Source organism: Anolis carolinensis, chromosome X, assembly GCF_035594765.1.
Source record: "Anolis carolinensis isolate JA03-04 chromosome X, rAnoCar3.1.pri, whole genome shotgun sequence".
Lineage (NCBI taxonomy): Eukaryota > Metazoa > Chordata > Lepidosauria > Squamata > Dactyloidae > Anolis > Anolis carolinensis.
The window spans coordinates 5,234,474-5,248,857 of NC_085847.1; the positions used below are offsets into that span (position 1 = coordinate 5,234,474).

General features: G+C 42.4%; 1 protein-coding gene and 1 non-coding gene across 2 annotated transcripts in view; both read right to left on the reverse strand.

Moving 5' to 3' along the window:
* mmp17 (matrix metallopeptidase 17) overlaps positions 1–10,655 on the reverse strand; it is a 47,582-nt gene extending 36,927 nt beyond the window's left edge. Inside the window, exon 1 of the mRNA XM_062958584.1 lies at positions 10,437–10,655. Within this exon, the coding sequence (XP_062814654.1) occupies positions 10,437–10,535 (99 nt within the window). The 5' untranslated portion in view covers positions 10,536–10,655. The remainder of the gene's footprint in view (positions 1–10,436) is intronic.
* Positions 10,560–10,636, reverse strand: mir5439 (microRNA mir-5439). The gene has a single exon (NR_130039.1). It is a non-coding gene; the product is annotated as a microRNA mir-5439 (primary transcript).
* Positions 10,656–14,384: the final 3,729 nt, after the last annotated feature.

A 14,384-nucleotide genomic window follows, 5' to 3' on the forward strand; every position in this document is an offset into this window, starting at 1 on the left:
GGGGTTACTTGGGGGTGCTGATTCAGAAAATTGCACTGAATAGACCACACCAGCTCTAGATTATTAAATATGGTTTTCTGTGGGCAAGCAGATGGCGACTATTGGATGGCATATGTTCTGTATCAGAAACTAGGGCTGATGTGATCTATCCAATGCAATTTTCTGAATCAGCACCCCAAAGAACCAAACCGAATCTAAAGTTGACCAAAAACTAATTCATAACAGTTTTGGTACTAATGTTGGAGAGGGGTCCCTGGTCAAAGTGGTTCCTGGTCAAGTGGTCCCTGGTCAAAAAAAGGTTGGGAACCACTGCCATAAACTGACAAGTGACTTATGAGTCGACACATACAGATTAGTCTGCAAGGTACACGTTTAATGGAATTTGTTCGCAGGTACACTCGTATAAAAACTAACTACTGCATGCCACTTACACATGTTGGCTCAGAAAAATAAGGCCCAATGTGTTCAGTGCCAAGGAAGTGCAAACAGAATTGGATTTTGAAAGCACAGAAGAGATATGAAGAAACAGTTCTTTTCTTGTGGACACACTTGGATTGGTTCTGTGAAAGCATTTGCAGTTTTATCCCTCTCCTGTTTCCAATACGAAAAATCTAAATTTTAATAAAATGTAAATAAGGCAAGGTAATCGAAGGCCCTGGATTTTTGATGCCAGGCAAATATTTGCAACCATTTCCACAGGCAAACAAATCTCATACTGAATGGCCCTTTTTTTTTAATTACATTTGATATCCTACTTTTTGGTCTCAGCCGGTACTCAAGGCTACTGACAAAAATGAAACTCGGGTTTTGAAAACATCACTTTAATTCCACTTGCAGCAACATCAACTACTGAGTGGTAAACTAGTTTTTTGGAAGGATGCCTTACATCTTGACTCTCCCCTCCAACGAATCAGAAAGCAGAGCACATGAATTGAGCACGAACGAAATGCCTTTGCGTTCCATTTTTAGCTGACACAAATAGAACAAAATGATCTGTTATTTCCCTATCGATATTGCCTATGTTTGTCTTTGTAATCTATTTGTTCTTGTTTCTTTAATACAAACATGAAAAAGGGGGGATATAAATGACATTTTCCATATTTTAAAACTAAATTAAAACATAAAGAAAAACAACACAATAAAAACATTCATCTTAAAAATATAGCATTCAATATTTTAATTCCTTTCTAGGCAGCATATTTCAAACCTAACAACCCTCGAAGAATATGTTCTTGCATCCTACCGACAGAATGAACCAAACAGACAAGTACTCTGTACCAGGATTGTGCACAAAAGTTAGACTCTATTTAAAATGAAGCTTACTTATTTTTGGTCACCCTATGAATATTCATAAGGAGTAAGTCTCATGCGACACAATGGAATTTATTTCCAACTTACCTCAAAAACTCTATGATGAGGCATTCTAAAATGAAACAAGAGTCAGTGCCAGGGTGCACACTGTTGGAAATAGCAACCTTTTCAAGCCTCCACTAGTTATTTGTTATGTATATAATTGCTTACTGTATTGTATATGTGCGTATCGTATGCAATTTTACCGTAACTCTTTGTTGTGGGAAGGGGTTGCAGACCTTATGATCAGGTCCACGTTGGTTCAGAACTCAGACTCCATTTTAGAAAAGTTTTGCTTTAGATTTCAGTAGGAACTGTATGCTTTTAGAAGTCTGTAGGAACAGAATGCTGTACAGAATTCATTAGACTCCGCTGGACTTTCAAACTAGACAGCAACTCTATTAGACTCTCAGAACAGAGAGATGCTTTGGACTATGGACTGTTGATTATAAGAAGCCCTGTGTTACCCACACAGAGAAATTACTTCAAATCTACTTGTAACTGGATTGATAAGAAAAGTACCTGTATGCTGAACACATGAAGTTTGTGAGTAAACCAACTATATTACTTTTTAAGACATCTACTTATTTTTGTCTCTTGAGAGCATGATTTAAAGGCAAATATATTTTAAGGGAGAGTAGATGTTTTTGGGCATCTAAAAGAACATTTCTGAAACTCTGCTATATATGTTTTTTGTGCATTGGCATGTTTTTGTCCCTAGCAGTTCAAAGACACGTTTAGGATATCAATTTAACAGCTGAGAAACCTAATTGCCTTGCATGAATGCTGGTGAATGCCATTTTCCCCAAAAGGTTTATGGCATAACTCTCAAAAAGGTTGTGACTTTTGACAAGGTCATGCCTTTCCAAAGATCATAAAATCTCCAAAAGGTTATGGAGATTTCCATTTCCCAAAACACACAACAAGCTAATAGAGCACAAAAGGGGACATTTATGGGGAGTGCTGTGGCCAATAAAACAACAAAACTCAAGCCGAAAGATTGTTGATGTTCTCAGAGGTGAACGGAAAGTTAGAAGCTGCAAATAACATACTATAGGAACATGCAATATGAGACACGTGAATCAAGGAAAGCTAGATATAGCAAAAAAAGAAATGAACTGAATGAATGAACATTGCAATGCTTGGACTAAGCAAGATAAAATGGTCAGAAATGGGTCATTTTGAGTCAGAAAATTACACCTACTCAGGAAATTACTTAGGAAATGAAAATATAAGAAGACACGGAATAGCATTCAGAGTGAGGAGAAATGTAGCAAATGCAGTCAAAGGATAGAATTCAAAGTCTGATCGGATCATTTCAATAACATCCCAAGTAAAAACCATCAATATAACTATATAACACAACTGTATGCACCAACCGCAAAGGCAAAAGAAGAAATGGAAAGCTTCTGGAAGAAATTGGATCACACACCAAAATGTGATTTCTTATTAAACACAGGCAATTGGAATGCAATCGGAGGAAGCAGGGCAGAGTCAACGATTGTAGGGAAATTTGGTCTAGGGTCAAGGAATGAAGCCGGAGAGTGACTGTCAGGATTTTGCAGCCTGTACACATCCTTCAAATAACCAAAGGGGTGACTGTATACACGAACATCACCAGATGGCCATCACAGAAATCAGATAGGCTACCTCATGGGAAGCAGAAAATGGAGGAGCTCTGTTCTAGCACCAAAAACAAGGTTAGGAGTAGACTGTGGCACAGATCATGAACTATTAATATCAAAAATTAGATTAAAGCCAAAGAGATAAAGCAACCCACTATAATCATTATGGCACAGAAATTGAAGTGAACAAAAAAAACAAAAAAACAAAAAACAAGAGGCCTCTTCCAAAAGATCTGAGAAATCAAAAAGAAATTTAAACCAAGGGTGGAGATGCTCTACCACCAGCAAGGGAACACAATACAAAACCAAGATTAAATAAAATGACAGTGGAAGTAATCCATGAAATAGCTATATGGGGGTTGGACTGGATGACCCATGAGGTCTCTTCCACCTCTATATTCTATTATTCTATGAAAAAGATGAAAGGAGGAAAGGTTCACTGGGAGAAGAACCATATGAAGATGAACCTACAATTTTACAAAGCTGTACTTAGAGCATCTGAGAAAAATAAACCACTAGAACAGATGGCATACTAATATAACTGCTTCAGACAGAATCTACTCTAGTTCTAACTCAAATACGTCACCAAATAAGGAAAACACTGGTCCAAAGATTGGAAACTCTCGATATATATTCCAATCCCCCCAAAAGAATACACAAATGATTGCAATAACCACAGGACGATTGGATTAATTTCCCATGCAAGCAAAGTCATGTTCCAAACGCTACAGTAAATAACTTTGCTATATATGGAGCAACAAATGCCAGATGTTCAAGATGAGTTCGGGAAACGAAGATGTTCAAGCTGGGTCCGGGAATCACATTGCAAACATACGTACATTGGATAATGGAATGCACCACAAAATCCCAAAGGGAAGTCAACCTGTGCTTTAGAAATTGCAGCAAAGTCTTTGACTGCATAGTTCATGAAAAACTATGGAATGTTCTTAAGGAATGGCTATGACACACGTTTGATTGTCCTGATGCATAACATGTACTCAGGACAACAATCATAGACGTTACTGTTGAAACAGAATGGTTTCTAATTAGCAAGAGGGTCAGGCAAGGCTGCCATCTATCACCCTATCTGTTCAATTTGGGAACAACCAGTGAGAACAAGGCAGGCTGTTGCTTCCTTCAATATCTCCCATCCCGGATTTAGCTCTCAGATGCACGGAGCTTAACCCATGTGAAGGAAGCCTGAAAGGAGCACACGCACCCCTGCTCTTTCTGCCGTGACCGGGGAGCTGCAACAGAGCAACCACTGCCATTTTCCCCCCAAACAGGCATTACAAAAGGCCAGACGTGGTGCTGCAGCGGACAGGGATACTGCACTGACCCGTGTCTAAGTTACATCTGAGTATATACAACATGGCCCTCTTTGTAAAGGTATTTTCTTTAGAAACAGGTTAGCAGAAGTGAGGAAAGTCAAGCACATTTCAAGCTGCTCAGAGTGGAACAGCTACCCACCTGGAAAGAAGATCAACAAGTTTTTGAAAGTACAAAGCAACAGGAACAAAGGTACAGAACTGAAAGGTTGAGAGGGGACATGATGGTCATGTTTAAATATTTGAAAGGAGGTCCCAGTGAAGAGGGACTAAGCTTGTTTTCTGCTGCTCCGGAGACTACAACGCAATGGAGCCATGGATTCAAACTGCAGGGAAAGAGATTCCACCTAAACATTAGGAAGAACGTCCTGATGGTAAGAGACGTTTGACGTACGGAATATGCTGCTGCCTTGGAGTCTGGTGGAATCTCCTTCTTGGGAGGTTTTTAAACAGAGGCTGTTGGGGTTGCTTTGACTGTGCTTTTCCTGCAAGGCAGGAGTTCGGACTGGATGACCCTTGCGGTCCCTTCAGCTCTGTGATTCTGATTTGATGACCAAAAAAGAAGGCTACTTGTACAGTTGGCCCTCCTTTTGCAGATTGAATTATTCATGGATGTAATAATAATAATAATAATAATAATAATAATAATAATAATAATAATAATAATAATAACTATTTTTATACCCCGCCCCATCTCCCCGAAGGGACTCAGGGCGGCTTACATGGGGCCTAGCCCGATAAGACAATCAATATCAATAGCACGACTATAAAACAATTATACCAGTAAAACATCAATAGCAATAAAACAATCGTTAAAATCAGCAAAAAGCATACAAAAACATACAATATTAAAACAGGAGACTAATTCATAAAATCCAGAACATGTACTTAATATCTTCTCTCTAGGAATTGCTAGGTCCTCCAATGTGACTTTATGGCCAACTTCTGCCAGAAGTTGCTCATCAAGTTCCTCGAAGAACCAAGAAATTCATAGAGGCAACACTTCTCTAGGAATCCATAGCTTCCCAAGTTGAATTCTATGGTTAAATTTGGCGGAAGTAAATCAGTCGCACGAGAAGGCCTAGAGATTCCAAGATAAGTGCAAAAATGGTGGATTTTCCTATGATTTTTCCACTTTCATAGAGGGTCCTGTGCCCCTAACCTTAGGAAGTGTGAACGGATAATTGCATTACTTATTTATTTATTCTAACTGCTGGGCAAATGAGCACAGCTCCTAACAGTAATGTAAGTATACATATGGCAGGGGAGGGTTAAGAATAGACTCCAAATGTCATTTTTCCAACCGTTGGGATCCTACAAAAAATAGCAGCCCAAAAAAGGGAATTGTTGAACTCTCTAAGACCTGTGATTCACCTTTTAATAGGTCATAGCTCCCCCCTTACACCATTTATCTAGAATGAATCAATAACCTTGAACCAATTATATAGTGGTGGTGAGATATATTTTCCGGTTACCGTTTAAAATGGGCCGCGATGGCCCAGCGGGCTAAACTGCTAAGCTGCAGAATTTGCTGACCAGAAGGTCGGCGGTTCGAATCCGCGGAGCAAAGTGAGCTCCCATCGTTAGCCCCAGCTCCTGACAACCTAGCAGTTTGAAAACATGCCAATGTGAGTAGATCAATAGGTACCGCTACGGTGGAAAGGTAACGGCGCTCCATGCAGTCATGCTAGCCACATGACCTAGGAGGTGTCTACGGACAACGCCGGTTCTTCGGCTTAGAAATGGAGATGAGCACCAACCCCCAGAGTCGGACTTGACTAGACTTAATGTCAAATGAAACCCTTTGCCTTTAACTAGCCCACAAGGGTAATGTGCTCGTATTTTCTATTCCCTCCCTCTGCCCTTCAGAGATACATATTGCACTAGTTAGAACGGGATCTATGGTCTTTATGAAGTTTAGAACTACAATTCTCAATGCCGGGCATGGCTGATGGGAATTGGAATCCAGTATCTGAAGGGCCAAGTTTAAGTTAGCCTCGAAACAACTGCATCGCCCTTGCTGATGGGAGGACCAGCCCAACAACAAAGGCTCTCCACTTCAGAATAAGACACATATGAAAATGGTTTGTGTCATTGCACACTGCACAATTGGAGGCTGATGTAGATGAGGCCAATGCAAAAGTACAGCAGTATTGAATTTGTTGGGACTTGTCCACAGCAAGCATCGCCACCGCCTCGTCTCTGCTGAATCTTAGCACAAAAGAGTTGACGCATTTCGGGAAATTGATTTAAAAAATGGCCCTCTTACTGTTGACTAAGTAGCACCCAGCCAGCCAGTCAATCAATCGCTGACTGAGTTGTCCACACGGTTCTGACAGATTTCCATACAGAAGACCAGAGCTATTTTGTCCCAAGTGGTACAGCAACTGTTGGGTGTGAATCAACAGTAGACCAGCTACAATGCATCCACTACTCAAGCCTTGCTTGGTTAGACAAGAGCTACCCCAGCAAATAGCAAGTCCATCTATATCTTGTATATCTCTCCTGCAGGGATATCTTCTCTCCGACAATTCAAGACACCCTACAGTCAGGATTGCAGATCTACACACCTCTCCTTGTGTGTTCACAGGACATCAAGCCATTACTGAGAGCCACACAAAGACTTGGGACCTCATCAGACGTAGGGTTCCTCCAGTTTCTACATACCTCTGAAACAGTTTATAGACAGAGCCCGTCATAACTACTTCCGCAAAACTACTTCCGCTGGTCCCCCGTGGGACTATAGTCTGTAAATGGTTTCAAAAGTGTGTAGAAATTGAGGTTTATGGAGTCAGGGATGAATCACGTTAAGAACCCCCTGATTTACGCAGAAACGGCTGACGGCGCTTGAACGTCCCGTGAGACGGGATTTGTCAGATCCACCTTGTTTTGGATCATTTGAGCAACTTTGAAGACTGGGTGGTCTCCAATATGTTGTTACTCGCCAGCAATCCTCTTGCATGATTTTTAAAATATATATATTTGTCAGGAATTGCGCAATTTCAAGATCTCACCACTTTGCTGTTGTGATATTTACCCCAAGGTTTTTGACCTAGATTTCAGACTTCCGCAATGGAAGAGCTTTCCTTGTCTTTAATTTTTTTTTTAATGGATGGTATGGGCTGGCCAGTGCAATACGTACGGGTTACAGAAGGGTTACAGGCAGTCCTCAAATGATGACCAGGATCGATTTATTTTTAAACTGAATTTGTATATAAATTGGAACAGGTACACTCCAGGTACGCTCTCTATATATATATTGTTGAAGGCTTACATAGCCAGAATCACTGGGTTGCTGTGAGTTTTCTGGGCTGTCTGGCCATGTTCCAGAAGCACTCTCTCCTGACATTTCGCCCACATCTATGGCAGGCATCCTCAGAAGTTGTGAGGTCTGTTGGAAACTAGGCAAGTGGGGTTTATATACTTGTGGAAAGTCCAGGGTAGGAGGAAGAACTCTTGTCTGTTTGAGGCAAGTGGGAATGTTGCCTTTGGCCACCTTGATTAGCATTGAACAGCCTTGCAGCTTCAAAGCCTGGCTGCTTCCTGCCTGGGAGAATCCTCTGTTGGAAAATGTTCACTGGCCCTGATAGTTTCTTGTCTGGAATTCCCATTCTTTTTAGTGTTGCTCTTTATTTACTGTCCTGATTCTGAGAACACAGAAATGCTGGACCACTCTCACAACCACCATGTCAGACTACATAGAGCCACTGAAATCCACAAGCATGTGGACAATTTCAACAGAAAGGAGGAAACCATGCAAATGATCACAATCTGGCCACTAGTATTTTTTAAAAAACTCTAAAATCAGGACAGTAAATAAAAAGCAACACTCTGAAAACAGAGAAATTCCAAACATGGATCAATCAGGGCCAGCTAACACCTCCCAAGATTCCCCCCTCAGGCAGGAAGCAGCCAGGCTTTGAATCAGCAAGGCTATTCAATGCTAATCAAGCACACATTCACACTTGCCTGAAACAGACAAGCGTTCTTTCTCCCAACCTGGACCTCATTCCACAGGTATATAAACCCTATTTGCCTAAGTTTCTGACAGACCTCGTACCCTCTGAGGATGCCTGTCATAGATGTGGGTGAAACATCAGGAGAAAATGCTTCTGGAACATGGCCAGACATTGTCAACATCCAGACTTGATTCCAACAGACAAGAGTTCTTTCTCCCACCCTGGACATCATTCCACAGGTATATAAATAAACCCCACTTGCGTTGTTTCCAACAGACTCTACAACCTCCGAGGATGCCTGCCATAGATGTGGGCGAAACGTCAGGAGAGAGTGCTTCTGGGACATAACCAGACAGCATGGAAAACTTACAGCAGTACCCAGTGATTCCGGCCATGAAAGCCTTCGACAACACATACACATCTATATAATAATAATCATCATCATCATCATCAATACATCACACAGTCCTAGACACTTGGGAAGTGGTGGAGGCTCCTTGTTTGGAGGCTTTTAAGCAGAGGCTTCTTGGCAGGGGATTGGACTGGATGGCCCATGGGGTCTCTTCCAACTCTACTATTCTATGATTCTATGATTCTAGGCTGGATGGCCATCTGTCGAGGGTGCTTTGGATGCGATTTCCTGCTTCTTGGCAGGGGGTTGGACTGGATGGCCCATGAGATCTCTTGCAACTCTACTATTCTATGATTCTATGATGTGTGATTCAATTCAACAGCCAGCAGAGTGTCTGCTGTGGACTCATCTTGTTGTGTTTCAAATAATAATAATAATAATAATAATAATAATAATAATAATAATAATAAGGAAGTGTCTGACGTGTGATCCAGTTCAACAGCCAACAGAGTGTCTGCTGTGGACTCATCTTGTTGTGTTTCAAATAATAATAATAATAATAATAATAATAATAATAATAATAATACAGTAGAGTCTCACTTATCCAACATTCTGGATTATCCAAAGCATTTTTGTAGTCAATGTTTTCAATATATCCTGATATTTTGGTGCTAAATTCATAAATACAGTAATTACTGCGTATTGAATTACTTTTTCTGTCAAATTTGTTGTATAACCTGATGTTTTGGTGCTTAATTTGTAAAATCATAACCTGATTTGATGTTTAATAGGCTTTTCCTTAATGCCTCCTTATTATCCAACATATTCGCTTATCCAACATTCTGCTGGCCCGTTTATGTTGGATAAGTGAGACTCTACTGTAATAATGTAAAGGTAAAGGTTTTCCCCTGACATTAAGTCCAGTTGTGACCGACTCTGGGGGTTGGTGCTCATCTCCATTTCTAAGCCGAAGAGCCAGCGTTGTCCGTAGACACCTCCAAGGTCATGACTGCATGGAGCGCCTTTACCTTCTCGCTGGAGCAGTACCTATTGATCTACTCACATTGGCATGTTTTCAAACTGCTAGGTTGGCAGGAGCTGGGGCTAACAGCAGCCCCAGGGTTTGAACCTGGGACCTTTTGGTCTCCAGGTCAGTGCTTTAACACATTGCCACCGGGGCTCCGTTATATACCCCTATTGATGCAAGCCAAAATCCCATTGGCTTTTTTCGCCGCCGCATCACATTGTTGGCTCATGTTTAACTTGTTGTCCACAAGGACTCCAAGGTCTTTTTCACACGTCCTGCTGTTGAGCCAGGAATCGTCCCCCATTCTGTATCTTTGCAAGTTCAGCAGCTCAGCTCTTTAACGCACTTTGCCACTGGGGCTCCCAATAATTATTGTTATTATTATTATTATTGATGAAGGGACTTGGGGCGGCTTATATGGGGACAAGCCCTAAAAACATCAGTTGTGATGTACAATTCAAACACAGTACAAATGAGAACATGAAAACCTAGCAAAACCATTATGGAATGCACACAGGCACAGAAGCTTTGGCTAGCCCAGGGTGAAGAAGATCCCTGTGGTGTTTCTTTGGGAAGAATCCCCCTCACTTTCTCTCCCTGTGAGGACTGGGTTTGGACCCAAAGGGCTTGTGGTGGGAATAAGGGTGGCTGAGGAGGCTCCACTTGGGTCGCCTTTCCCGCCCTGAGGAGAAAGTGGCCTGGGCCCCCCTCTGAGGTAAAATTTCGGACCGAAGTGGAGCAATGGCGGTGAAGACAGGCTCGGTTTCGACTCAAGCAGCGAGGGCAGGCACTCACGGCTCCTGAGGAGGCGTCGTCGTCGTCGGCGGGGGCCGCGTGGCTCCTGGGCGTCATGGAGGCAAAGGCGAGGAGCAGGAGCATCTCCGGCGGGGACATTCCTTCCTTCCCGGTCTCCTGCGAGGAGAGGCGGCGGAGCTCTGAGGAGAAGCGAGACGAGGCCGGCGCTGCTTCTCCTTTGAGCCCTGCTTCGCCTCAGCGTCAGGGGAGGGGGAGGAGCCAGGGGAGGAAAGGGGCGGAGCGAGGGGCCAAAGGGGCGGGGCCTCCGGCGCCGCAGCCTCGGGGAGGGAGGGAGACAGGCAGACGCTTCCGAAGGTCCCACTTGAAGGCTCCGCTCCCCTGTTGCTTCCTCTCTCTCTTTCCCCTCCAGTGTGCAACACTGGCCATTGGGTTTGGTTCCCTCTTCAGCACCAAGGACAGCGCCCCAGGCTCTCCGCTCTGACAGCTCACTCCGCCTTGGACGAGCCCAGACAATCTATATATATAAAAGAGTGATGGCATCAGGGCAGCGGAGAAAACAACAAAAGTAAACACCCCACAACCTCGAAAATTGACATCACAACCCCTCACCCATGCCTCTAGGTTGATACACTATAGACTAACTGTGCCTGGCCACGCGTTGCTGTGGCGTTGTCTGGTGGTGTTGGTGAGAAATTGTTGAGGTAGTGGTGGTATTGAATGTCTGTTGTGTGGTTGTCTTTATGTTTAGTATGCACACTGAAGTGGATTATATGGCAGTGTGGAGTCAAGATAATCCAGTTCAAAGCAGATAATATAAGATGGGTTATATATCTGTGTGGAAGGGCCTTGAGTCTACACTGCCATATAATCCAGTTAAAATCTGATAATCTGTGGAAGAGGCCTAAGTGAGGCCTAACTGTGCCTGTCCCCTGGGCTGAGTAGGTTGGTAGGAGACCAAGTGGGCAGAGCTTAGCAATTGGATAAAAACTATTATTCCTTTCCCTGTAATTAGGACTTTATTTTTCTTTTCTTTTTGTTGTATCAACCTAGAGCTGTGAATGATGGGTTGTGTTGTCAAATTTCAAGGTTGGGGGGGGGGGTGTAGTTTTGTTGTTTCGTCTGGTGCCCTGATGCCATCACTCTTTTATATATATAGATGGGCTCATTTTATGCCAAAATTAATTTAGGTATCTCCAGTGAATATTACGATGAGAAGTGAGAAGCTTAAGCTGGTGGCGTTTGAAGAATATCAGTCTTGTTTCAGTGCATTTGATGTGTTTATATTGGTAGCATATGGATTGTTTATTCACAGATGTGTTTACTGTGTATTCAATGAAAACGGTTTATAAAAAAACCATCCCTCTCTTTGAGGGAAGTCTTTCTACTTCTGTCTAACTCAATTGCTCTTGAAATTGTCATAATTACATTGGGAACAGCTTATTAAAATGTGAACCCTTCACATAAAAAAAATTACAAAAATCACACTCCCACCTCCACCTGCTGTTTCCCAGTTTCAAAGAGTATTTATCTCTAGAGTCTTTCAGGACAAATCTAGTATTGCTTAGCAACATGTTATTGAGTGATTTTTCAAATAAGTATGGTCCCAATCTTGTTCTTATTACGAGTCGCATCACTTGGCAGTTCACATGGCACAAAACAGTTTAATCTTTCCTTGCCGTGGAGATGCAAAACAAGCACAGAGAGAGAACGCAGCAGGGTTGCCTGCTTGTTGGGATCGTGATCTTTGTGTCCTGAAACTCAAGGTCGCCTCGAGTGGGGTTGAAGGAAGGCCGTTCTCTTTTGTTTTCATCTGTAAACATATATCTGGGATTTCACAAAGAAGCATGGCAAGGGAATAGGAGAAAGGGGAGAACATTCGGTCCTGGCATTAGGCAAAATGAAGCAGGGAGGTGGCAACAAAACTGGATATGGCAATGATGATCAACTGCTGGTATGTTGGTCCTCAACTCCTAGAAGCTCTAATGCAGTGGTTCCCAACCTTTTTTTGACCAAGAACCACTTTGGACCTCTGCGAGGAGACGATGAGGAAATTCTGACGGGACAGGGAAAAGGCAGAACTACTTAATGCCTTCTTTGCCTCAGTCTTCTCACAAAAAGAAAGCCAGCCTCGACCTCAGCAACATGGAGTGGATGAAGGACTGGGGGAAAATCCAACCCCAAATAGGAAAACAAGTTGTCCAGGAATACCTGGCTGCTCTAAATGAATTCAAGTCTCCAGGGCCGGATCAATTACACCCAAGGAACTAGCGGAAGTTATTTCGGAACCACTGGCAATTATCTTCGAGAGTTCTTGGAGAACGGGAGAAGTCTCAGCAGATTGGAGGAGGGCGAATGTGGTCCCTATCTATCTTCAAGAAGAGAAAAAAGAACAACCCAAACAATTACCGTCCGGTCAGCCTCACGTCAATACCAGGCAAGATTCTGGAAAAGATCATTAAGGAAGTGGTCTGCAAACACTTAGAAACAAATGCGGTCATTGCTAATAGTCAACACGGATTTACCAAAAACAAATCATGCCAGACTAATCTGATCTCTTTTTTTGACCAGGGACTACTTTGGCCAGGGACCACTCTCCAACATTAGTACCAAAAGGGTTACGAATCAGTTTTTGATCAACTTTACATTTGGTTTGGCTGTTTGGGGTGCTGATTCAGAAAACTGCATTGGCTAGACCACATCAGCTCTAGTTTCTGATACAGAACATATGCCACCCAGTAGTCACCGTCTGCTCACTCACAGAAAACCATATTTAATAATCTAGAGCTGATGTAGTCTATCCAATGCCATTTTCTGAATCAGGACCTAAATAAACCCAGGAACAGGCCTCAAAACGAAGACACCAAGGCACCGCCACTTCCAGGGGGAGGAGGAGGAGAAGCAGCAGTCAGGAGGCTTGTTGTCGTGCTTGCTTACTATATTGTGAATGCAACTACTATTCATCATACTGTGAATGCAACATATTATATTATATATATTATATTATAATATATTATTTATATTATATATTAAATGTAATATTACTAATAATATCACCATATAACGATATAGTACAATATAGTAATTTAATGCTTATATTGTGCTATGCTAATAATATATTGTATGTTCATTTGATTTGTAAGCCGCTCTGAGTCCCCTCTGGGGGTGAGAAGAGCGGGATATAAATGCAGTAAATAAATAAATAAATAACTAAATAAATAACAGTTTGATTGTGACACTTGTGACACCGAGTCCTTGATGGAGTACTTCCTCATTCTTCCACACGCTGCTGGAAAGTTTTGTGGTGTCGTAAATTAGTTCATGATAGACATGATAGCCATGTACAAATATGTGAGGGGAAGTCATAGGGAGGAGGGAGCAAGCTTATTTTCTGCTGCCCTGCAGACTAGGACACGGAACAATGGCTTCAAACTACAGGAAAGGAGATTCCACCTGAACATCAGGAAGAACTTCCTCACTGTGAGGGCTGTTCGGCAGTGGAACTCTCTCCCCCGGGCCGTGGTGGAGGCTCCTTCTTTGGAGGCTTTTAAGCAGAGGCTGGATGGCCATCTGTCGGGGGTGCTTTGAATGCGATTTCCTGCTTCTTAGCGGGGGGTTGGACTAGATGGCCCTTGAGGTCTCTTCCAACTCTACTATTCTATGATTCTATGATTCTATGATTCAATTAGCCTCCCCACATAAAGCGGTACCTAAATTTCCTACTCGACAGATACAACTGTCTTTTGGGCTGCTTAGGTTAACAGCGAGCGAGACTATTAAATGGTCGGGAGTTCACTCCGACCCAGGCTGGATTCGAACTTACAACCTCTCGGTTAGTAGTGATTTATTGCAGGTGGCTACTAACCAGCTGCGCCACAGCCCGGTCCTATTAGCTTTGGCTCCTTATCTGACATTTATATTCATTTATTGTACATAATACAATGTTTAATTATATCTAATACATTGTTATTATTCCATTAGTGGGTACGT